Source organism: Coffea eugenioides, chromosome 1, assembly GCF_003713205.1.
Source record: "Coffea eugenioides isolate CCC68of chromosome 1, Ceug_1.0, whole genome shotgun sequence".
NCBI classification, from domain to species: domain Eukaryota; kingdom Viridiplantae; phylum Streptophyta; class Magnoliopsida; order Gentianales; family Rubiaceae; genus Coffea; species Coffea eugenioides.
The window spans coordinates 52,370,014-52,393,096 of record NC_040035.1 but is presented as its reverse complement, the minus strand read 5'-3'; the positions used below and the strand labels follow the sequence as shown (position 1 = coordinate 52,393,096).

At 35.6% G+C, this 23,083-nt stretch overlaps 5 protein-coding genes across 7 annotated transcripts; 3 read left to right on the top strand and 2 right to left on the bottom strand.

Annotated features, from left to right (window-relative positions):
* Positions 1-1,334: 1,334 nt before the first annotated feature.
* On the bottom strand, positions 1,335-1,908 carry LOC113764162 (histone H4). Its single transcript, XM_027308243.1, has one exon. It carries the CDS (start codon positions 1,849-1,851, stop codon positions 1,540-1,542), a length of 312 nt encoding a protein of 103 aa, XP_027164044.1. The 5' UTR covers positions 1,852-1,908; the 3' UTR covers positions 1,335-1,539.
* Positions 1,909-4,376: 2,468 nt separating this feature from the next.
* On the top strand, positions 4,377-5,903 carry LOC113762638 (40S ribosomal protein S15a). 3 transcript variants are annotated; one of them, XM_027306186.1, is made up of 4 exons: positions 4,377-4,497; positions 4,907-5,054; positions 5,174-5,334; positions 5,543-5,903. In XM_027306186.1, the coding sequence occupies exons 2-4, from the start codon at positions 4,922-4,924 to the stop codon at positions 5,639-5,641; spliced, it is 393 nt and encodes a 130-aa protein (XP_027161987.1). In that variant the 5' UTR covers positions 4,377-4,497; positions 4,907-4,921; the 3' UTR covers positions 5,642-5,903. The 3 variants fall into 3 exon arrangements, with proteins under 3 accessions (XP_027161987.1, XP_027162001.1, XP_027161994.1); XM_027306200.1 differs by having other exon boundaries at positions 4,904-5,054; XM_027306193.1 differs by having other exon boundaries at positions 4,377-4,525.
* A 1,433-nt stretch (positions 5,904-7,336) lies between these two features.
* On the bottom strand, positions 7,337-8,224 carry LOC113774723 (serine/threonine-protein kinase AtPK2/AtPK19-like). The gene has a single exon (XM_027319334.1). The coding sequence runs from the start codon at positions 8,222-8,224 to the stop codon at positions 7,337-7,339; it is 888 nt and encodes a 295-aa protein (XP_027175135.1).
* A 1,600-nt stretch (positions 8,225-9,824) lies between these two features.
* LOC113778244 (FBD-associated F-box protein At4g10400-like) lies at positions 9,825-12,186 on the top strand. The gene is made up of 3 exons (XM_027323576.1): positions 9,825-11,214; positions 11,353-11,499; positions 11,617-12,186. Exons 1-3 carry the CDS (start codon positions 10,156-10,158, stop codon positions 11,962-11,964), a joined length of 1,554 nt encoding a protein of 517 aa, XP_027179377.1. The 5' UTR covers positions 9,825-10,155; the 3' UTR covers positions 11,965-12,186.
* A 6,855-nt stretch (positions 12,187-19,041) lies between these two features.
* Positions 19,042-22,432, top strand: LOC113774716 (mitochondrial dicarboxylate/tricarboxylate transporter DTC-like). The gene is made up of 5 exons (XM_027319321.1): positions 19,042-19,305; positions 20,247-20,308; positions 21,285-21,520; positions 21,887-22,012; positions 22,293-22,432. Exons 1-5 carry the CDS (start codon positions 19,042-19,044, stop codon positions 22,430-22,432), a joined length of 828 nt encoding a protein of 275 aa, XP_027175122.1.
* The last annotated feature ends 651 nt before the right edge of the window (positions 22,433-23,083 follow it).

The window sequence follows — 23,083 nt, the reverse complement described above, 5'->3', positions numbered from 1 at the left end:
GAAAGTGGACTACAATTTGGGACAGACGAAAAAGGGAAACAGGACCATCAAAATGGAACGGAGGGAGTAATTAACTTTGTTGGAAAAGTAAATTTAGATTGCTATTTTCGTAAAATACCCTCACATTAAATATGGTACAACTTTATGGAAACTTGAATTGATGGTAAAAAAAGAATCAACTCTCATTAAATGTATTAGGTTTATAGTAATAACTACTTACATTGAATAAGAATATTTTAGAAAAATTAAAATATAACTACATTTTATTTGAAAAGTGGACTATAATTTGTAACAGATGAAAAAGAAATATAAAATTTGAAACAAACAAAAAAGAAATAGAAATATAAAATTTGAAACAAATAAAAAAGAAATACAGGACTATCAAAGTGGGACGGCAGAGTATTAAACAAAGAAAGCTTTTTTGTCATTATTGTCAATTGGTCCAAAGTTCAAACTATGGCGGCTGCCTACTGTTTGTAAACAAGGCAACGGAAGCAACTCCTTTACGGGATGAGGTACCTGATTTTCTGTAACATCTGAAACTAATATATCCGCCCCTAAAACTTCACAATCTCAAGCTAAAAAAAAATGCTAAAGTTTTAGCAACAGTAGTGTATCGTCTTTGCTCATTGGCTCGTAGCATGAAAGAGCAGTAAACGTTCACTCAAAAAGAAAAGGACAAAGTAATCCTGCCTCCCACTCAACTGACTCAAGTGTCACACATGGTAGAGACAACTAATCCGTTTTAGCCTGTCCGAAACACTGCTGCCCTGGCAAGAGAACATATGCTAATACTGCTGCTCTACAAACTGCTGAGCATTCCCCCCCCCCCCCCCCCTTGAAACCAATCGCAATACAGCTGTTGCTACATCCATATAACACGCAGCAACAGCTGAAAAATAGCATCCACCAATAGAAGAGTGAAAAACCACGAGAAGATGGAAGGACTCCTCGAATTTCATTTCTCTAGCTGAAATATGCAGGTTGAACAACTCCACTACAATTTTTCAGGAGTATTTTCCGTCTCAATCTCGAATGGAACACGCCAGTAACTCTGAGGCCAGCAAATTATACACCAAAAGTAACTAAAACTGGCATCAGCCATTTTAAAACCATAAACGCGAAGCAATAAATCATTGACATAACAATACCAAAATTCAAAGAATACGCCAAAATCAGTCAAACAGAAGCACAGAAGCGCTACAATGCACAAAATGATACAGAAAAAGAACCAAGATTTTTTGCAAATTTTAAATATTGCTTTTGACCTTATTGCAAATGCTCAAGGTAGGAACAACAAAATTTCAAATCCAAAAATAAGCAACTGCAGAGAATTATCATTGAAAGCAGAGGCAAATCACCGGAAATTCAGATCTATTAATCTCTAAAAGTAATGAGCAATTACACCGTAAGTCGAGTCTGAGAAATAGAAAACACTACCAATTCTCCCCCCAACCCAATCTAACTACTACACAACAAAGAAATTGAACTATTACAATACTTTCGGACCCCAACCAAAACGAAATCCCAACCGGAAACCTAACCCCCAAATCCATAAAGAGTCCTACCCTGCCTCTTCAAAGCATAAACCACGTCCATAGCGGTTACAGTCTTGCGGCGAGCATGCTCGGTATAGGTCACAGCATCACGGATGACATTCTCCAGGAAAATCTTCAGGACTCCGCGAGTTTCTTCATAGATCAGCCCCGAAATCCGCTTGACGCCACCTCTTCTAGCCAGACGACGAATTGCCGGCTTGGTGATGCCCTGGATGTTGTCCCTCAGAACCTTCCTGTGCCTCTTGGCTCCGCCCTTGCCCAAACCCTTACCTCCCTTTCCACGGCCGGACATCTTTGCAGAGCAGCTGAGAGGAGATTTTCAATTCTATGAATGAAAATAAAATTTTGAATGTAACCTGGGAGCGAGTGGGGTTGGTGATATATAGATGAGGCAGCAGGTTCGAATTGTAGCGGGGAGTGAATCTAAGCCGTTGGCTTACTGATTTCAATCGACGGTTAAAATTTGCAATGCGCGTCGAGTACGTGACCTTAGATCTGAACCGTAGATAATAGAGTTATCGACGGTAGAAAGTGCGTTTAGTTTGTAAGGTTCGGATTGTGCTTTTTCGCTGAAACAGAAAAGAGGAGTGCTGTAAACTTTTCGCGCTGTATATATGCTTTTTATCCAGAATTCTCAAAGAGTCCCGAGTCCCGACCTTTTTAATCAACATGAATTTAAGGCTATTAAATGAGCAAGGCATAGCCAGAAATTGTAACTCGTAACTAGGGTACCAGTCGAGTCCGACTTGAGATAAAATGACTGATTTTGAACTCGAGTTTGTTTAGACCTTGTTTGGATTGTTTGTTTCCGTCGAAAAATATATTATCATTTTTCATGATCACATTTCCCTATCACCTTTTTCCCTCACATATATCAAATCGCTACAGTAATTTTTCCATGAAAAATGACGGAAAATGCAATCAAAACACAACTTTGGTTTTTAAAAAGTTTAGATTCAAGCTCAATTTACTTTACTCAAACTCGAGTTTAATTAAGTATAATTGAATCTAATCAAAATTAATTAATTCTATTCAAATTTAATTGAATTTATTTAATAAAAATTAATATTTTACATATAATTTTAAATAAATATATAGTCGACATTTCATCATAATAAATATACAAACTTTTAAGATATGTATATATAAATATATATATATATATATATATGCTTGTTGAGCCTTTCAGTATAAAAATTTAAAATTCAAACTAGACTTGTGAGCTTAAACAAATAGTTCAAGCTCGAGTTGAGTTTGATGTGTCGAGCAAGTTACTTGCGAATTCGAATTGAGTAGCTTGAATCTTTTGCACTCCTACTCGTAACACATATAAATTGATCCTAAATTGTTGTGTTTGATATGGTGGACTTAAAAGAATCTTTAAGATCTTATTCGAGCACAATGTGAACTTCAACAGTCTAGATAAAACGTTAGAGGAAAATTTTTCCTTATTTTATTAACAGACAAATTTACGTGTACTTTCCTTTAAATATATCACAATTCCTGATAAACCATAAATATTAAAGATGTGAAACTTTCTAGCAACACAACTAGGGGAGGGCTAGGTTCAATGGTAAGTTAAGAGGAAAAATAGTTGGTAAGTTAAAGATGTCAAAACCTCTTACTTAAAAAAAAAATTTCTTTTTTTTTTTGATAAGGTAAAAAAAAAAAAAATTTCTACCACTACATTCATTGTGATACTGCATTTTTTCCATTATTATTTCTATGCACTCCTTTTTTTTTTTTGGTCTACGTAGTTGCGAATTATATTTTATTTCGATAGATAGATACTTCATTGTGCAAATAATTCTATGTTAATACATTTGCTGCCCTGATCACGTCGTTTAACTAATTCTTTGGGTCTTTGCCACTGATTTAGAGTCATCAAATATTTTGCTTAGATTATTTTCTAAAAATAGGTAAAGGGCAATTTTTAACTGAGAAATACCCGCTCAATTCATCTAAACAATAAATACAAATGGAATACTACTTGAATATAAGGGCGAACATGGAATTTGAATCATTATATACCCCTCCCTACCAACCAAAAAAGGAAGGGTATCATTTTATTATAAAATCGTACTCAATTTATTTAAAAAAATGCAACACTTCATTAAAAAAAGTTTATATCTATTGTTGGGAGTTTATAGCTTTACTTGAAACAAAAATGTGCTACATTATAAGTAAGTAAACACAGAAATGATAATAAACTGTCACATTATTAGAAAGAAATCAGCACTTTAATACAATTAATTTGTCTTGTCTTAATGTATCATATAAGGGCATTTCGATAAATATACCTAAACACGTGCAGTTCTCAGTTGTATCGAAAAGTTTGAAAAAAATTACACAACATTCCATATTTTCAAAAAAATCTCTATCCATGTGGTTGAAATTCAAACCCCTCATTTGACTACAACTCATTCTTTTCTAGCATAAGGAAATGTTACAATTTAATGGTTAGTCAATTGTAAAACACTTCTTCTAAAACATTTTCCCAAAAAAAAAAAAAAAGTCTCGTTGGCAAAAAATGAAATAGGCCGTCTCTTCAACATTTCTTTTTTGTAATTCATACGCTTTGTTTGTCTTCTTATTGGCTTTATGAATCAAACCCAAACCTCTATCTTTTTGTTTTATTGGGTTTATAAACAATACTATCAGAATGTGTTGAAGTTTTAGCAAACAACGGTCATCCGACGTCGATTAAATGCAATTAAAAGTTGGACCTGGCCCAATAGTATCTGCGCTATTTTCAGCCCAAGGACAAACCAACAATAGTAACTCCCCATATGGTAGGCATTTTTTTAAAGGTTTTGCCCTACTTGCTTGGTACTGAAGGCCGTCATTCGTCAGACTTCCCAGCGGAAGAGTGGAGGAAGCTCTCTTCTTTGCAGTACCAAATCTCGACCTCGCCGCCGTTGCCGTCGCCGTCACCGTCGTAAGATCTCTTAGTCCTTAGAATAAATGTAATTAGCTCGTTTCCGCGGCCACTCTACCCTGCATGTTTTTGCAATTGATCTGCATATGAAATTTGGCTACGTTAAATGTAGGCAATCACGAGATCACAGTTTCTCTCAGTTTCGGGCTTAATTAGAAAATAGAAGTAAAAACCTTCTTGATGGGAAATGGGGTAAATTTTGGGTACACGATTGCCCTTTTGGGTGGAGTTTAGCCGATGTTTAGTTGGTTAAATATATTAAAATGCCCTTATTGCAGTTAAATTTTCGAACAGTTTAGCAATTTGCACTGTTTGATCGCATGTCACATGAGTTTGAAGCATTATTAATCTACTTCTTATTTTGTTCATGCTTGAACAAATTGATTTATGACATAGTTTTGCTTAGCAGCTTGGACTAGTAAGGATGGTGAGAGTCTCTGTCTTGAATGATGCTTTAAAAAGCATGTACAATGCGGAAAAAAGAGGGAAAAGGCAAGTCATGATCAGGCCTTCTTCAAAAGTGATTATCAAGTTCCTCCTGGTTATGCAGAAGCATGGTTTGCTCCCTTCCATGATCTCCTCTTGCTTCTTGATTTGTAAATTGCAACAGCTCATCATACAACAAGTGCTAGTACATGTTGAACTTATAGTAATTTCTTATATGTCACATACATAGGATATATAGGAGAATTCGAGTATGTTGATGACCATAGAGCTGGAAAAATTGTGGTTGAATTGAATGGGAGGCTCAACAAGTGTGGGGTTATTAGCCCTCGGTTTGATGTTTGTGTCAAAGAAATCGAGCCTTGGACTGCAAGACTGCTCCCCTCAAGACAGGTTAAATCACAAACTTCCTTTTGCTGTTTTTGTTAATTTTGATATAGCAATCCCGTGGATTGTGCAAGGTTTGAACTTTGAAATGAGTCAATAGGTTTGGTGAGTTATCCAAGAACATTTGTTCACCCACCTTTCTCCCCTTTCATGATATGGATTGGCACCTGACTGGTCTGGCATAAGGTCTTATTGTTTGGCAATTTGTTGGCAGTTTGGTTACATTGTATTGACAACATCTGCGGGAATTATGGATCATGAGGAAGCTCGAAGGAAAAACGTTGGTGGGAAAGTGCTCGGCTTCTTTTACTAGAACAGATATCGTCCCTCTACCTCAGGAATATCCAGGTTTCAGGCTCTCAAATTACAGAGTTCTCTTTCTGTAGCTCAGAAAAAAGTTTTGCAGCTGTTATGTGCAGAATACGTGGATTTTGTGCTGGAATCCTATTTTGCCAGGGACATTTTTCGAATTGTTAGTTTGCTTTAAGACTTGGTTGAGCATGCATGTTGATGAATTTGGTATCCATTGCAATATCAAGGCATGTTACAAGTAATACCATCGTCTTTTTCGTACATCTATTTCGTAGTTCTTTCAAGCATAATGTTAATTAATGTCATCGAGCCTAATCTTTATCGCCAACAAGATTAAGGGCTCCGGAATGCATTTTAATTATTTGGGATTTGTGCCGAATTCATATGGGTTTGTTTGGATTGCGGTTTATTTGTCAAAATATATTTGTTTACATTATCATTACAATTTTCAACGCACCTTTTTATCTTTCCAATTACCTTTTTATCTCAAATACATCACATCACAAAAAGTGCTATAGATAAAAATATCTCTAATAATTCACAATCCAAACAAACCTAGTGGCCGTTGTCCGCGTCATCTTTCCTCTTGAAGACGATCTAGTGTTTTAAAAAGTTAGACGGTATCTAATTGAACTATTTTATGCTGTTATTCAAAATCAAAATAATAAAGTAAAGAAAATTCAGATTTAAAATTCTTCTCAATTTCTGATTATGCCTTGTGTTCAAATTCACTACTTCCAACCAGAAGAAAAAAGGAAGCTAGTTAATTACCGGTGGAGTAAGAAATGTTTCGTATAGCTCGTGGTTCCCTTGAAGTTAGAGAGCCAATTCAAAAGGACAAAATTCTAAAATCGATAGAAACGGATTTAAAAGATTGATGGGTCGCTTCAAGTTTTTATCTTTAATTATTATCCTAGGCTAGTTGAGATTTTGATAACTGCAAAATCTATTGTAAATGAAACTGTTTGTACATCTTTGTCCATGAACATGAATTATCCGAGTTCTGAAGTACCTCGAAATTATTTCATAATTTTAAGTTAAGAAAGGAAATATATTTACTTTTAAATAAAATTTTAGGCACTACACGCAATGCAACGTGACAAACTCCATAATGTAGTGGCTAGATGGCTATCCAATCTTGATGCCGTTTTATTATCCCACCACAACCCCCCCCCCCCCCCCCCCCAAAAACACCAAAAAAAAAAAAAGAAAAAAATCTTTTTGGCAGCTATCAGTTGTAGGCAGTACATTGACAGCCCATGTATGTGTGTGTATATATATATATTTGGTGGTGAGTATCTTTTTCTATAACGACAGAAGATATTAGGGGTTCTTTGCTTTTCCAATGTCAATAAAATTTTTTGAAGCTCAAATGTTGAATGGAGGCTGGAGCTACAGCTGCTATCAGAATATCAAAATCCAGATATCAGGATTCTAGTGATGTCTCTTTTTAACCATCTAAATCTGGGATTATAGGTGATAGAGAAATATCTGGACTTTACGTATCAACGATAGGCAATTTTGTGCTTTAGCAAATTGTGGTTTTGATAAAATTTGGCCCCTTAGATAAAAAAAAAAAGCTTCAAAAATATTGGCGCCTTAACTCGGAAGGGATGATTAACAATAAGGTAGTTTTTAGTAGCAGCAGACGGACAGGATTGTTATCAAACTAACGTTGAAGCGCAGACCTTTATTATTATTTTTTATTTTTTTTTTTGCATTTGAAAGGTGTCCTTGAGAATCTTCCACTGAAGTCTGTGTCGTGATATCTCCCAAGAACAACTTCAGGTGCCATGTATTCCATTGTTCCACGAATAGAGTCGGATCGAGTGTTCTTCGGATCATTAAATTGCTTTGCAAAGCCAAAATCAGTTAGCAATGCATGTCCCTCTGCATCAAGAAGTACGTTTTCGGGCTTAAGATCCCTGTGCAATATCCCATTAGCATGGAGATGAGAAACAGCAGAGACAATCTCACCTGCATAGATTCGAGCTATATCCTCACTGAGTAAGCCCTGTCTCTTTAGTTGAAAGAAAAGGTTGCCACCATTAACAAAATCAAGAACAAGGTAGAGCCTATGCTTGGTCTGGAAACTGTTTCTGAGATGAACAATGAAGGGATGATCGACTTTTCTCAAATTTTCCCTCTCACTCTGCACACAATCAGCAAGATCCCCATCCACAGTCTTAGCTTTTCGAATGACCTTCATCGCGAAAATATCTGATGAAAGTGAAACAACATTCCTGACTTGATAAACTTTTCCATATCCACCACCTTTACCGACAAGCTTCAATACCTGGAAGTCACGTAGCCCTATTGCAACATCTTCACTACTCGCTTTGTCCAAGAGACCAGTGCTCTGAAGCGACAACTTCTCCAGTTTTTCTCTAGGGTTGGAAATCAAATCTGGATCTTCAGAGGATTTGTTTGCATCAGGTGCTTGAGTAGGTAGAGGACCAAACACGTCTGAAAAGTCCAAGTCAGCATGATCGACATCAAGCGGCCGTTTTGGGAGAGGCACAAGATTCTTTAATGGCTTCCTTGAGGCACCCCCCTTCAAGCTGGGAAGATGGCAAGAAACCATGTTTGCAAAAAACGGGTAATCTAGTCGGCTAACTTCCATCTATACTACTAACTACAGAAGAAATCTGATCTAAGGATGAAAATTTGAAAGGATCAAAGGACAACGAATAATAGGCCCTTAGAACCAGAGGAGTTCCTTGTATATAAGCGCGAGAAATCTAGATAGGGTTGAGGAAGATATCCGAATGCCAAAAGTAAAAGGGAACTCTATGTTTGTACTTCAGCAACAAGTCACGACAACAAAATGGACAGCGTCGAGTTGCCGCTGCTGATAACTAACTGTTTTAGCTATCTAGTAAGGAAATTTCCAAATTCATTCTTATGAGATCTCTGGTTTTACGTGGCATACTGGGACTAGGAAGTGACTTTTCTTGATGAAATTGAAACTCATTAAAATAACCAAACGAACTTTTTCTAAGCATACCTTCGCTTTCTTTCCTTCATTAATCCTATTACAATTCGGATTTGGATTCTTCATTGGGTTTCTTGTGGCCCATGCATGCAGGGGCTTGAACTTGCAACCCAAAATTTGCTGTGGCCGACCTGCTTTCTCCAAGAAGCATTAGCTGAGAGATGGATTTAACGGTTGTCATTTGCAACTTACGATACTTGAATGCAGAGGTTTTTTAGCTGGCAGTAGTATGGGCAACTGGGAAGTGAACTGATAAGCTAATCCGTCCCAGAAAATGGCAAAACATGAAACTTAACAAGATTATTATAATTTGCTGGTATGCTCAGTCATTGTATGAATCCTCTTAATTACAGTCATCAAGAAATTCAACAAATTAATTAGGCCTAGTAGAAGAGGAATTATAGGTAAGATCAGTCAAGTTAATTACATCTCCAGTTACAAGATACATAGCACTTTAGCTGTTAACCTATAAAAGCCAAAAGCACCCCATCAGTAAGTAACTCTTAATACAAGTAAAAATTTAACACAGTAAAATACAGTGTTAAACAACAAAAGTAGTACTAACAAACACAATTAATATTAGTGAATTAGTATACCAGGAAACGTAAGATTTATACCATATGAACAAATTGTTTTAACGTGGGCCAAGGAGGCCTTTGGTCTGATGATTAAAATTGAAATATCTAGAAATTAGATGTTATGGGCTCTACTCCTCCTCCTCCTTCGCTCCTTTATATCAAAAATTTTCAAATAATATTTCGTTTGCATTATAAACATATTTTTCAATCCACTTTCCGATCATCTTTTATCTTACATACATTATATCACAAAAAGTACTATAGTAATTATTCCAAATAATATTTTAAATAAGATTCTATCCAAACATTAGTTTTTCATCCCATAGAAATAAATGAGGTATATGTTTATTTCAAAAAAAAATTTTAAGCTTAAGCATAGAAAAAATATTGTACATATATACATTTATAATAGATTTTAAAATTTTTTTTTTGGGTAAATTACATATACAATAGATGTACATACAATACATGCACGCTAGACATCTAATGCATTACTTTTATAAACTCTTATAGATGGATTTACTGGCTCTGTCTTGGGAGTAGTGTGGAGCTGTAGTCTATTGGGCCCAAAATCCGTTTATTTTCCCCACCAGTACCTGCACGTCATTTTGGCTGCAGTCTTATTTCTGAAAAAATTAGACCGCCCTTCCTAGAGCTTCCTAGTCAAGTAGAAGCAGGATACTGGTCGCGCTTTGCTACTACCGGATCCACCTTTCTCATCGATCACAGTGCATTGGCTTTCCCCACCGCAACCGGCTACAACGGAGTTTCAACCATTTGTCACTGCTTTTAGTGCAACCTGGTAAGACCAACCAAATTCAGTCTTCAACTTGATCTTTCGCATTTTTATTTTGAACGGTCGGGCCTTTATTGGATGAATCGGTTGTTATAATTGGGCTATTTGATAAGTTTGTCTTTGACCTATAACTGCCTCTCGGGGTAATGGATGCAAATCTTGATATATTAGTCTCCAAACAACAGAAGATTATTGATGATGGGGCAGCCTCGGTTTGTTTAGACAGAATTAGCAACTTACCTGATGAACTTTTGTGTCAAATATTGTCTTTTCTTCCAACCAAATATGCTGTTCGGACTGGGATTTTATCATCAAGGTGGAAGGACCTTTGGGTTTCAGTCCCGACTCTTGATTTTGAAGTCCATTTTTGGAGGGAGTTTCAGGGCGATTATGATAAGCATAAGGTCAAGAGTTTTGTGAAGCCACGCATGAAGAATTTGTTCGAGATTCTTAATCGCATTTTGCATCTTCGTGGCAATTTAAGAACTACAAAGTTTCGGTTTGTGTCTTCAGATCATTTTGGCCCCAATAAACTGTTTGACTTGATGGATGTTGTAGCAAGGTGTGATCTTGAAGTGCTTGATATTGAATTGACATCTGATTCTATTAGAGATTTGCCTTGGTGCCTTTTTGGGAGTGATAATCTAGTCGTTTTAAAGCTCAGTGGGGAACTAGAACTAGACCTTTCTGATGATGTTTCATTTCCAAATTTAAAAATCCTCTGGCTTAAATCAGTAAAGTACTCTAATGATACATCCGTTGAAAAGCTACTTTCTGGTTGTCCTGTCCTCGAGGAGTTGGATGTGAATAGACCTGGTGAAGATAATGTTTGGAATTATGTAATCTCGGTGCCTTCACTGAAAAGGTTGACATTGGATTTTTCTAGTCTCCAAGGGGATCCCGATGATGATGATTATCTCTACTTGTCAGAATCAGAATCAGAATCAGACAGCGATCAAGATGTTAAGAGAGAGCACCACCTTTTTGTTGATGCACCAAAGCTTGAATATCTTAAACTCGTTGATCATATGTCAGATGATATATCGATCACCAAGATGCCCTGCCTATCTCAAGCGCACATTTGTGTGGAGAAATACTACTATATGGATGAGGGTGTCAAACCTTATTACGAGAGTGACGCTTTTGGAATTCTCAGGGCTATCTCTAACGTGAAATGCTTATGCTTGACTGGTTATACTTTACGGGTAAAGTTTTAAATCCCCTTATTGGTATTTCTTTCACGCCCCTCATATATTGTCTTACATTCATTAAAATTCTTGCATGACGACCTTATTTGTTGGTACTTTTTGGTTGAAAACTACCCATTCATTTAATGTTTGTAGACCCTGGTCAATAGTGAGAATACGGGAATACCGATATTTCGCAACTTAGTCAATCTGGAGTTAGGTTTCGATTCGTGGAATGGCCCAGAAATGCTTCCAACTCTGCTCAGGGCATCTCCCAAATTAGAGACCTTATACTTGCCTGAGGTAATTTGTTTTTTCAAATTTCTTGCCTGGGGGAATTTCTTATGTGATCAACAATAGTTAAGTTGTATTCTGCATTTCTACTAATATAAGAAGGTTGAATTTTTGTTTCCTAAATAGGGAATTACGTGTCCTGGTGAAAGAGATTACAATGTTAACGAGGATATATTCTTCGAGTACCAATGGAAACCTCCAAAAGAAGTCCCAGAATGTCTTCTTTCTAGTCTTAAGACCGTGGAAATTTGGAAGCTCTGTGGTGAAGAAGAGGAAGAGCTGAAGCTAGTCAAGTATTTTCTGAAAAATGCTGTGGTTTTGGAGAAGATGACAATTGTCTTTCACTACTTCCCCTGCCATGATAACGGCATGGATTGTTTCTCTGTGAAAGAAGATGTTCTGAAGAAGTATCCAAGGGGCTCGCCTTCTTCTAAGCTTCGTGTATATACCCCCGTATTAGTTACGAAAGAATAGCTGTTGCACTGATTATAAGCTTATGCATGCGAAGTGTTATTATTTTTGCTATGATCCTCATCTCAAGTACTAGACTATAATCGTGAACGGTCGGTTAATGTTATGCATGTCATGAATATTTAGGGGCTTTCAACTAATTCTATTTCCTGCAGTTCTTCTATGTCGAATTTGACGAAGTAGGCACATGTCACGTCTTTGTTGCGTTTATGTTTTTATAGCAGTCGGCAATTTTCTTGATCTTTTCTTGATCTCATGGTCTGGGCTGTTAATCTGCTTATTTCTGACCGGAATGGGTAAACCTGCGCAAGGGCAGGGCGGGTGTAGTGGCATAATTTGTTGTCATCGGGTTCTTGGATGGTTGGCTGCTTGTCTTATACCTAGTGTTGCTATTGCAGTCACTGCTTCGAACCGATCAGGCCGTTTACGTTAACTTTACTCTAATCGTGTGTACTGTATCATTTTAGTACAAAATTCACGTCGTGAGTTTTACATTAATTTAGTACAAAATTCATGTTTACGTTAAAGTTGTATATATTGACACCGAATGTTACACCAATTGCATAACTGGAACTAGAGATGTCCGTGTCCTACTTGAACCTAGGTCTATTGAGGAATCGATATTTGGTTTCACCCTCATGGGTCGCTTGTTCCTTTGTCCAGATGGATGATGGGAAAGGAAAGTGGAGTTTTTTTAAACTTTTTTTCTTAATGGTAAGCGAGAAGTTTTGAACTCGAATCTCTTCTCTCACTACTTAACCCAAACCATTCGCGGCGCACTCGATTCACTAATATCTGCAGCACTTTTGTGTCGACTTCAAGAACTCGAAATTTCTGTGGACAACGATGGGAGTGAGAATGGGGAACGATTGCCACCGGAGGGAATATTCACATGCAAAACACTAACTTCCTTGAGTCTACTGTGCCACGTGGATTTGAAAGTCCCCATTTCAGTTTGTTTGCCAAATCTTAAGCAAATGTGCTTGATAGGGCCGACACTGGGAGATGATGATTCCCTGCAGAGGCTTATTCAGTGTTGTCCTTTGCTTCAAGAACTAGACTACTGTGTTGTATATTGGGGCGTTTGGGAAACTTTTATGCCGAGGATGCACGTATCCAGATTGAAATTCTTGATGTTTCTAGTCCTTTTCTGAGAAACTAGCGCTGAGATTTGCTGGATTTTTGGATACTAAGGTTGTTGTGGAGTCGAACAATCTTGAGGGTTTGGAATTTCTTTTCGGAGGTGCCAGAGAGCATAAGATAAGTATAAGTGCCCCAAATCTTAAACACCGAGTTTGCACTTTGCACATGAAGTTAAAAGTTTTTCCGTCTGAGTTTTATATTTCCAGTTTTGCGTTGCCAACTTTCAGCAATTTGATCAGTTTGGAGTTAAATGGCCTCAATTATAATGCTGTTGACAGCATCCAATCCTGGAAAGTCATGCCGCCAATCTCTCACCTCGAAAAGCTAGTCTTTGGTCCAGTAAGTTATGCTGCAAACTTTTAATTTGACAGTTTATTGCATTTGACTTTGTACTCAAAATGCAGTTTATGACTCAAAACAGTAGTATTTGGGTGGCGAGTCGACAGTGTGGGAAAAGAACCTCTGTATCCAAATTAAAATGAGTCGTAATCTTCTTTCATGTCAGCAGGTGTTTTGCGGTGACAGTGTAGGAAAAGAATTTGAGATTTTATTTCCAGAAATAGTGCCGAAATGCTGCTCCATTGGACATCTCAAGCTTTGAAGAAGATGGTGCTAGGTGGATCTTTGCAAACTTCTGGCTACCATAGAATAATGTCGTACGCGAGATGCTCGGAGGATTGTCAAATTGTGGTAGAAGAATGTGTTAAAGGATATCCAATGGATGCTATGCTGGTAGTTCGTCGACCTGGAAATGATATTTGATTCGATCATCCAGGGAAGTGTTCGGAAAATGAAGTATCAAAACCCTCTGCTGTGTACATTTTCTTTATGATGTGCGTGCGTATGAAGGATCAGAATTCTCTATTTTTCATGTCTTGAATCGATTTTGGTTGTTGTTATTCTCTTTACATTTTCTGAAGCACGCGCTTGCGCTTTTTACGACGGAGGAGTGAATTTATAGTTTGGAATTTGCAGGAGTGGAGGCGTCCAGCTGATGCTATTCGTATAAAAGTTATATATGTATGTATATTCTGAGTAAATAATGTAGAACTTTCTTGTTAGGTCAGTTCATGGAGGGGCTTCTACACTTCACTATTTTAAAGTTTCAATGCCTATCCTACAATGCATCATTATGATTGAGGGATATAGATTTAGCGCCACAAATTAATTAATTGCTGATATCGTTTATCTGCAATTGTATATGTTAAGACATAATCACAATTTTCATGTATTCCCTTTGATTCCAGAGCACCACTAAAGTAACAATATTGAAAGTTTTTAAGAATTAAAATTGTCCATCACACACATTCATTTTGGAATATACTAACAAACTACCCGTACCTAACAATTGGATGGGTTGGACGGCTTTTAAGTAGATTGATGTTGGATTTTCATTTAAATGGGTTTAGATTGATGACTTGAGTTATATTAGATCATCTTAAATCTATGATCTAAATATGATCCAATATCTTAAGTAACACAATTTGATACATAAATTCTCTCACATACATGGATATACATAAAAAGATTTTTTTCACACACAAAAGCCCATTTTCACGCACACAAATATATTTTCACACGCACAAATATACACTCGCATCTTAAACTACTTAGAAACACACAATTTTCATACACACAAATACACTAAAACACACGCTGATATACTTTCACAAACAAACACATATACTAACTATTTAAATTGTTTGGATGAATTCATTATTATTATTATTATTTTTTTATCCAAGTAAGGACGAAAAACTGACTCTTCAGTTTGAATTTTATTCACATGAAGCATAGACAAGGTTTTTTTTTTTTTTCAACAAAGCATGGACAAGGTTATTGGCATGACGAAATACTGGCAGTGCTCCTTCCTGATAGCTGTTTACATAGTAAGCTTTAATCTATTTGTGCAAATCAGTACCAATAACCTATAGCCTATGTTATGTGCATAAATTAGCAAAAAAAAAGTGCAATCAGTAATATATTGTAGTTACGGATGAGAGCTGGAGGAGTCAAATTAAGGTGAATTTGTTGTTATATACTGTTCTCCCACCAAACAACTTCTTCAGTTTGACTGCGGCTAACGTTCAGTATCCTGTTTTTTCGCCAGCCTAATCATGATAAGGCTAACTACTCATAATATTGCTGAAAAAAAGAAAAATCAGATATTTATTGATCTAATAAGCCCCATTTCTACAACTATTGATGTCGGGCTGACACAGTCCGTCAGTCAATTACGTCAGTGTTGCTTGCAAAAATTGAAAAAAAAAAAGCGGAAATGGGGCAGGAACGGTGCTTAAAAATTTGTGCGACTCAGGGGGCGTTTGGTAAGAGGGTATCGGATTCGGGGAATGGAATGAACCCCATAAATGGTGTTTGGTTCACTGGAATGGGAATTGAAATCTTGGAATGATTTCTAAAAATTTGGTGTTTCTCCATTCCCAAGTATTTTGGTGGGTTTTGTCCAATTCCCAAGTTTGATTCCAAGAAACAAATCCAATTACATATTATAATTATACAATGATATAATTAATATTTATATTTATTATATATTATAATATATACATATATATAATATATTATAATTATAATATTAGTACATTATATAAATATATATTATAATTATTTAGTTAAATATAATTATATTTATATAATATATATTATAAATTTATTAATATTATATAATAATATATTTATAATATATATGTATATTATATGTGCATATAATTAAAATAAATACATGTATATAATGTTAATAACTTATATAATTATAATTATATTTATTATTTTAAATATAATAATATATAATAACTATATCTAATTAATATGCATTATATTTATATAAAATATTAGTACAATTAATATTTATATATTATATAATTATAATTATATATTTATATTATAACTTTCATATAATTATAATTAATTATACATAATATTTAATTTAATTAGTTACAAACTTATAATTATGATATTATTATATTATATAATTATATATTATAATTATTTAGTTAAATATAATTATACTTATATAATATATATTATAAATTTATTAATATTATATAATAATATATTTATAATATATATGTATATTTATAAATGTATATTATATGTGCGTATAATTATAATATATACATGTATGTAATATTAATAAATTATATAATAATAATAATTATTATTATTTTAAATATAATAATATATAATAACAACTATATTTAATATGTAATATATATTACATTTATATAAAATATTTGTATAATTAATATTTGTATATATTATATAATTATAATTGTATATTTATATTATAACATTTGTATATTTATATTTAATTATATATATAATATTTAATTTAATTAGTTACAAACTTATAATAATAATAATATTAGTTATATATATTATATAATGTATATTAATTTGTGTAATATAATTAATATTATCAATTATACTAATAATTATACATGTTTACTAATAGAAATTATTAATCAGTTAGACTAAATTTACTAATACATTTATACTAATATATTTAATTAGTAAAAATTTCTTATATCTCATTTACAAAGAGCCAATAACTATCATTTACAATGTGATTTATAATATATTTATTATATTTCATTCCGAAAGAGTCGATGAACCAAACATCAACTGTAGTAATGATACACATTCCAGGTACTTGAACCAAACAAATATATTGGAATGAATGACCTCATTCCAAATCCAAGATATCCGATTCCGAATCCGAATCCAATTCCAATGTGCGAACCAAACGCCACCTCAGATTACAGTATGTAACTCGATTTTCACGTCATATGTGGGGCCCACAAAAAAGTGTTATAAAATTACGTCGTGTGCAAAGTAAGTTACAACGTGTGCAATAGAAGTTACGCACAATAAAAAATGAATATAACCACCTGCAAACCCGTTTGTGCCCCTTATCCAAAAAAAGCTAGCTTCTTGGCTTGATTAGACGCGTGGGTCAGATTCAATTGACCCGAATGTTTTCCTCAACATCCGTGAGTAACTCTGAGTTAAAGGGGCTCACCTCTTGGGCACCGAAGAAAACAATATCACGAGAAAGTTTGTATCCGAAAGCATTTGTTTGGGTGCGGAGCAACCCAAAGTGATCTTTTTAGTCTTCTCAGGTCATTGGACATTCAAGACCATAAATTCATGATCAGGGAGGCGGACACTATTTTTGATGCTTTTATCTAGTTACAAATTGAGCATAAGAAATAGAGTTAATTACAATTAATTGCCTTAAAATATATCTCATTTTTCACTTTATCCACTAACAATTTTTTTGCCTCACTTTATCCTCTATTGGACAAAATTATACCTCTATTATTTTAAACTCTTATTTTTCTCTTTTATTTTTTCCTTTCCCCTTTTGTGCTCTTTTATTTTCTTTGCCTCTTTATTGTTTCTTTAATTCTTTCTCTTTTCCACAAAAATCTTTATCTTAATGACTAAAATTAAAAAAGAGAAATTGTAGAGATATTAATTCTGTCTTTCTAATCGGAGCCGAGCCAGCCTTTTTTCTTTTGTCGAGTTACAGCTCGGCAGCACTGACACAACTGGCTACCAGGCTGACATAGCCCGGCAGCCAGTCCAATTTTTTTTTTTGCTTTTGCTGCAGGGCTGTGATGGCCCGACAGCAATAGTTGTAAAAATAGGATTTGTCAGACCAATAGATGTCCGATTTTCTTTTTTTCTTCGACAATATTCTGAGTAATTAGCCTTATGATAAGGGTTTCTTAAACAAGTTGGTATCTTCGATCAATTGACTATGAATCTGAATTATTTTTATAAACAAGTTGGTATCACCTTAAATGCCCCTTTTATTTCTTAAATTTAATTAATTTATTTTTTTAAACTTAAGTTGGATAACGGGTGCCCAATTCGAAAATTCAAATCATCTAAAATATACGTATATTTTTATTATCCAACCCAAAATTGACACGCTCAACGTACCCACCCAACCCAACCTATCAAATTAGTTTGTGGGTTCAACGGGTTGCTAGGTTTTGGGTATAAAGTGATAATACATCACTTCACTTGGAACTTACATGAGCAAGGGGCACACAGCTTTCAAAGGCTCCAATTGCTACTACAAGGAATTGAGGAAACTATAGCGCATCGTACTATAGATGCCACCGCCATTAAGGAAAAGAAAAGTGGAAGGTTGTCACTAACTTGCCGTAACTTCTTATTACTACCTTAATGGGAAATTCCGGAACCAGTTTCTATATCAACCAAATTGCCTCAGACGACCACTGAAAATTTTCAGAATGATGAATGTTGGCCCTTCTTAATCATGAATTGAACACCACCACTTATATCTCAAATTTAAGCTCTCGTCAATGATCGCTACTTCTAGAACTAGTGATACAATTCAGCTTCTTTCTTTCTTCTTATTTCTTCATTTAATTCCTGACATCCCACACTGGTGACCCAACTATGCATTAAGACAATTTAATAGCAGCTCATGCATGGTTAAACGGGCTGCAGAACCCTGTGGAAGTAATCAAGAAAGCTTTTTTGTCTTGAAAGATTCAACTCATTTTTCCCCCTAACCATTTTACCAATACTACTACGGTTAGTTAACTGGGGGGAAGAAATCGAAAAGAAAAAGAAGTTGCATTTTACAGCTACTGGTAAACTTTTCCACCTTACCAAAGGCAGAGAAAATAAGCTGATGGATTTTTATGTGACCTCGACCTAAGTCTTAGGCTGGTACAGTATCTTTTTCCCAAAACGTGCTTGACTGCCAGCTGCCACCCTGCAAAACCAAAAAGCTTCATTATTTCAGTCCGGTTAAGGAAAAGCATCAGCGTGATGACAATCGACTCAAAAACCATTCAGTTTGCACTTTTCATCACTTAAATTATCAAAGTAAAACAAAATCTTTTGAGAAGAACCCATAAAAAAATAATAATAACAATGGATGATTCAGAAGGGTTTACAGTGGAGGAGAAGAAGACTCCTAATTCTATCGAAGTAAGCTCATATGGTGTGTATCACAGAAACAATAAAATTTGGCCAACACTGAAGCCGTTTGTTAATGGATTCCTGGCTGGACAGCTCACATTACTTGGTTGCTATGGTGCTTACTGGTCTGCCAAGTTAACGTTGTATCTTGCTGAAGAAGCCCATGATCACCATAATGCTGCCAAAATCAGGACTGCCTTACATGCGGTTAGGAAGGTAAAAACTCGTTTATTTTCTTGGAGTTTAGTTTTGACACAATTTTTATCTTGTCATTTCCTATACCCAAAACTACAAATGCAGAAGAATGACAAAAATGGTTTATCAGTATGTAGAACACGATATTCCATCCTAACCTCAAAGGTGAAGTCTTTAGTATGTTCCCTCTTGACTTAGAACGATAATTTTCTTCTTGTTTTTGATTTAATTTTCTGAGTTGTTCCTGTTTCCCTTTTCCCACTTTTACCTTCCCATCTACCCTCGCCTTTCTGATGTCTTGTTTGACAAAGTTGCTTGAGCTTTTAACAGAATGCTGTAAAAATGTGCAGCATTTTGTCTTATAACTACTTCTACATCATTAGTTTACTACTTTACTGCCCTAAGGGCTAGGTTAAGGCTTAGTTTAATCAAATTTTGAGTTGATCTGGTTAAAGTGGATTATATTTTGTCTGTTGACAATTTAATCCATATGTAAACTATGATGTGTGTGCGTGTATGTGCGTTTTTTCCTTTTTTTTTTTTCTTTTATCTTTGTTGGCTTCGTATTGACTGGGCATTTATAAGCACTTAGATTTTATTGAACAAACCATTATCTGTAAAGCATGTAGCTTGCCAGTAACATTAAGTTTATGATGTTCTCTTTTTCTCTGAGTAGTAGGATTTTATCTTATCTTTTAACTCCGTTTTGATTTTCTTCTTTCTCAACTGCTTACACCTACCTCGCTTCCTGTAAAAATGTCAAGTTGTTATATACTGGCTCTTTCTAAGTTACTGAAATGATTGAAGCTCTTTACATAGCTATAGGTCTTTGCCTTGTTTGAACTTTGCTCTTCCGTTGACGTTTGACCTTTCTGCAATGAGTTGAGCTCTTTCGTTGACGTAATCAGTACTAATGCATGTGCCTTTTTCTTATTCTGGGCTTAAAACTGAATGCTTCTCAGAATTTGCCACATTGGAAGCTTTTTCAAGCGACTTATGCAACTGCACAATTTGGATCATTCGAGTGAGTTCACTTGTTACTATTTTCAAGTATAACAAATACTGTAGGAGCTGACCTTTTGCATTTGTTGTTTAACTTTGCTGTTTTTCGTTTTTGGAATTGGTGATTGCAGTGACTGATATCTACGCTTTGTATTGTTGGTCCAAGTACATACAAGTTATATTCTTTGCAATACCAATTGTAACTTTATATCTACGATTTGATGGAAAGTTGACTTTACATAGTCGTCCCATTCCACTGAGCTTGAAATTCGTAGAGTTGAATCTTGCTTGCTTCAATAATATATCTGTGGCACATGATAAATTCTTCCGTGGGAAATTTTCCAAGTCTCGTTATGCAGCAAGCAGCCTGTCTCAGCTCTTTAAGTGTCGGATATGGTCCTCTAAATGAAGGATTAATACGTCTCGGTATGCAGCTATTCGATTTGAACCAGAAGGAGCTGTTTCTCAACAATCACTCTATGAAATAAGAATCACTAATCTGAAATCTTTTAACAGAAATTTGAGGTATATTTTTATTAAAGACGCTTGAACTGTAGGGCTTCCTGCTTGCAGATTCCTGCTTCATGTTTATTCTATCCTTTGCCTTCTCAATACTAGCTTTTGCTGCAATCTACCATTGCTGATATGCTCTCAACTTGCTTTTGTTCTTGCAAAGAAAGAGTGGCAGATACGCTGATAACATCAGTAAGTCCTTGTGATAACATCAGTAATAAAGATGGATCATGTCTCACAGTCTCAGTGTACAGATACACGGCCTGTCGAGCTCGAACAACACCAGGATGAGCTAGTTTTGTTTGCAAGCGCCTAGTAGCTAGCTTGCTGACCTACCCTGTACATTTGATCCTATTTGAAATTTTTTTTCAGTTAGTCGTAGCTGCTGTGACCTGTGAGATTCAAACTGCATGGCTTCTCTCTTTCAACAATTACTCTTATTTCATTTTAGCGGTTTCATATCTTTTTTTTGTTTATTTTTACAGCATTTTAACGAAAAAGGTTGAAGCTGCGAATGGTGGCCTGCGTTTAACACTCTACCAAGAAGCTTGTTGTGGCCTCATCTCTGGCGGTATTGCAGGCAGCTTTTATTATCCATTTGCTTCTCTAAGAGCTAGCTCTTCGCAGTCTGCTGAGACACAAATCAACTACAGAAACTTGTTTGCTTCTCTCTCTCATAAAACTAGAAGCGAAGGGCTCTTTGCATTGTGGAAAGGCTCAGGTTTTTATGTATCCAGACAAATGGTCATGAATATGGGCTTGCTAACATCATATAGCCGAAGTGTGGGTTATTTTAGTGAATCTGTTGGTTTGACCAAATTTCAAGCACAATTAGGTAATACGCACTTCAAATATTCTTCCCTCTCAGTTATCAGGCATGGAAAACTCTGTAGGAAAAGGAACACAACAAACCAGCTATTTTTATGCCTTCAAGGCGTGAATATCATCTTTTAGTATTTATGACTTTATTTGTCATTAGATTTTATTCTTCTCAGGTAGTTTTAAAAATGCACTACATGTCTTATGTTAGTCCAGCCCTTAACTTCAGCATCTCTAATATTGGCTACTTGTTTGTTTGATATTTCAGGTGCTGGAATTGTTTCAGCTTTCTTTGCAGCAGCCTGTGGCTGCCCATGGCCTCACATTGCCGCAATTAAGCGTATGATTCAAGCTGATGGAGGCAGAAAGCATTCACACAGAGATGCTCTATATTGTATCTGGCAAGTTTTTCGGCCTGGAGGACAATTCAAGATCTATTCAGAGATTTTCAAATCTTTTCTTCGTTTCACCCCTTATTACGTGGTATCTACCTACCTCCTCCACCCCAAAACTTCATCTTCACACCCCTAGTTCCCCCATCTGATGTTGGCATCTCCAGTTCTTCTGCTGGTGTATAGGGAGGGGGTCCTAATTCGATCAGTTTTTGTTGTTCAGTTCTGGTGGTTTTACCGCTTCTTTCTCCACAACTCATTTGTTTGTTGGATGCTTTTCAGATGCAATGGCTGAACCTGGAAGATGTCCGGGCACTCGTGGAAGAAAAGGGATTATAGCATCAGAACAGTTCATGGTAGATGGATGGGGAGATATGAAACCTACATCCAAACTAATGTCAAAGGCACTGAAAGAATACTAGTAGCTAGTCTGGGGGCACAATTCTGACAGCTGCCAAGCCTGAGCTTTTAAAATTTGTGAAATTTGGCGAAAAAACTCTCCAACTGCGTTTGCATCATGACATTTCATTATCTTCGAAAAATTTTCAAGGACCTGCTGCCACTTAATCTTATGAACCTACCTCATATTGTAAGAATCCTTTGTTGCTTCACTTGCCCTCCAGCATTCCATTTTGTTCCAACAGGGACCAGCTGCAAAGATTCCTTAAACAAGAACAATTTTGTAACTATTTCTTAAAGCAAGAAAGAGGGAAAAAAAAAAACAGATTCCTAGGCCTCAAAAAATGCAAGAAAGAGGGTAACAAAACGGATTCCTAGACCTCAAAGCCAATCAAACAGATACGGCAGCGTAACAGAGCTCCCATAAGAAAATTTGAGCTCACAATCTTTGCACGGTTGCTATGTGCACGGTTTCAGTTGCAAATTGACTCCTTGATTTCTGCTATACTGTTGTGTAATGTTCAAGAACTTGCGATTTTTCTGTATGCAAATGATGCTGAACGATCAAATATTTTGGGAATATTTACATGCAAATCACTAGTTGTTCTGAAAATGGATAGGCTAGTTGATTTAGGTATACCCAATTCGGTTGCTTTACCAAATCTAAAGGTGCT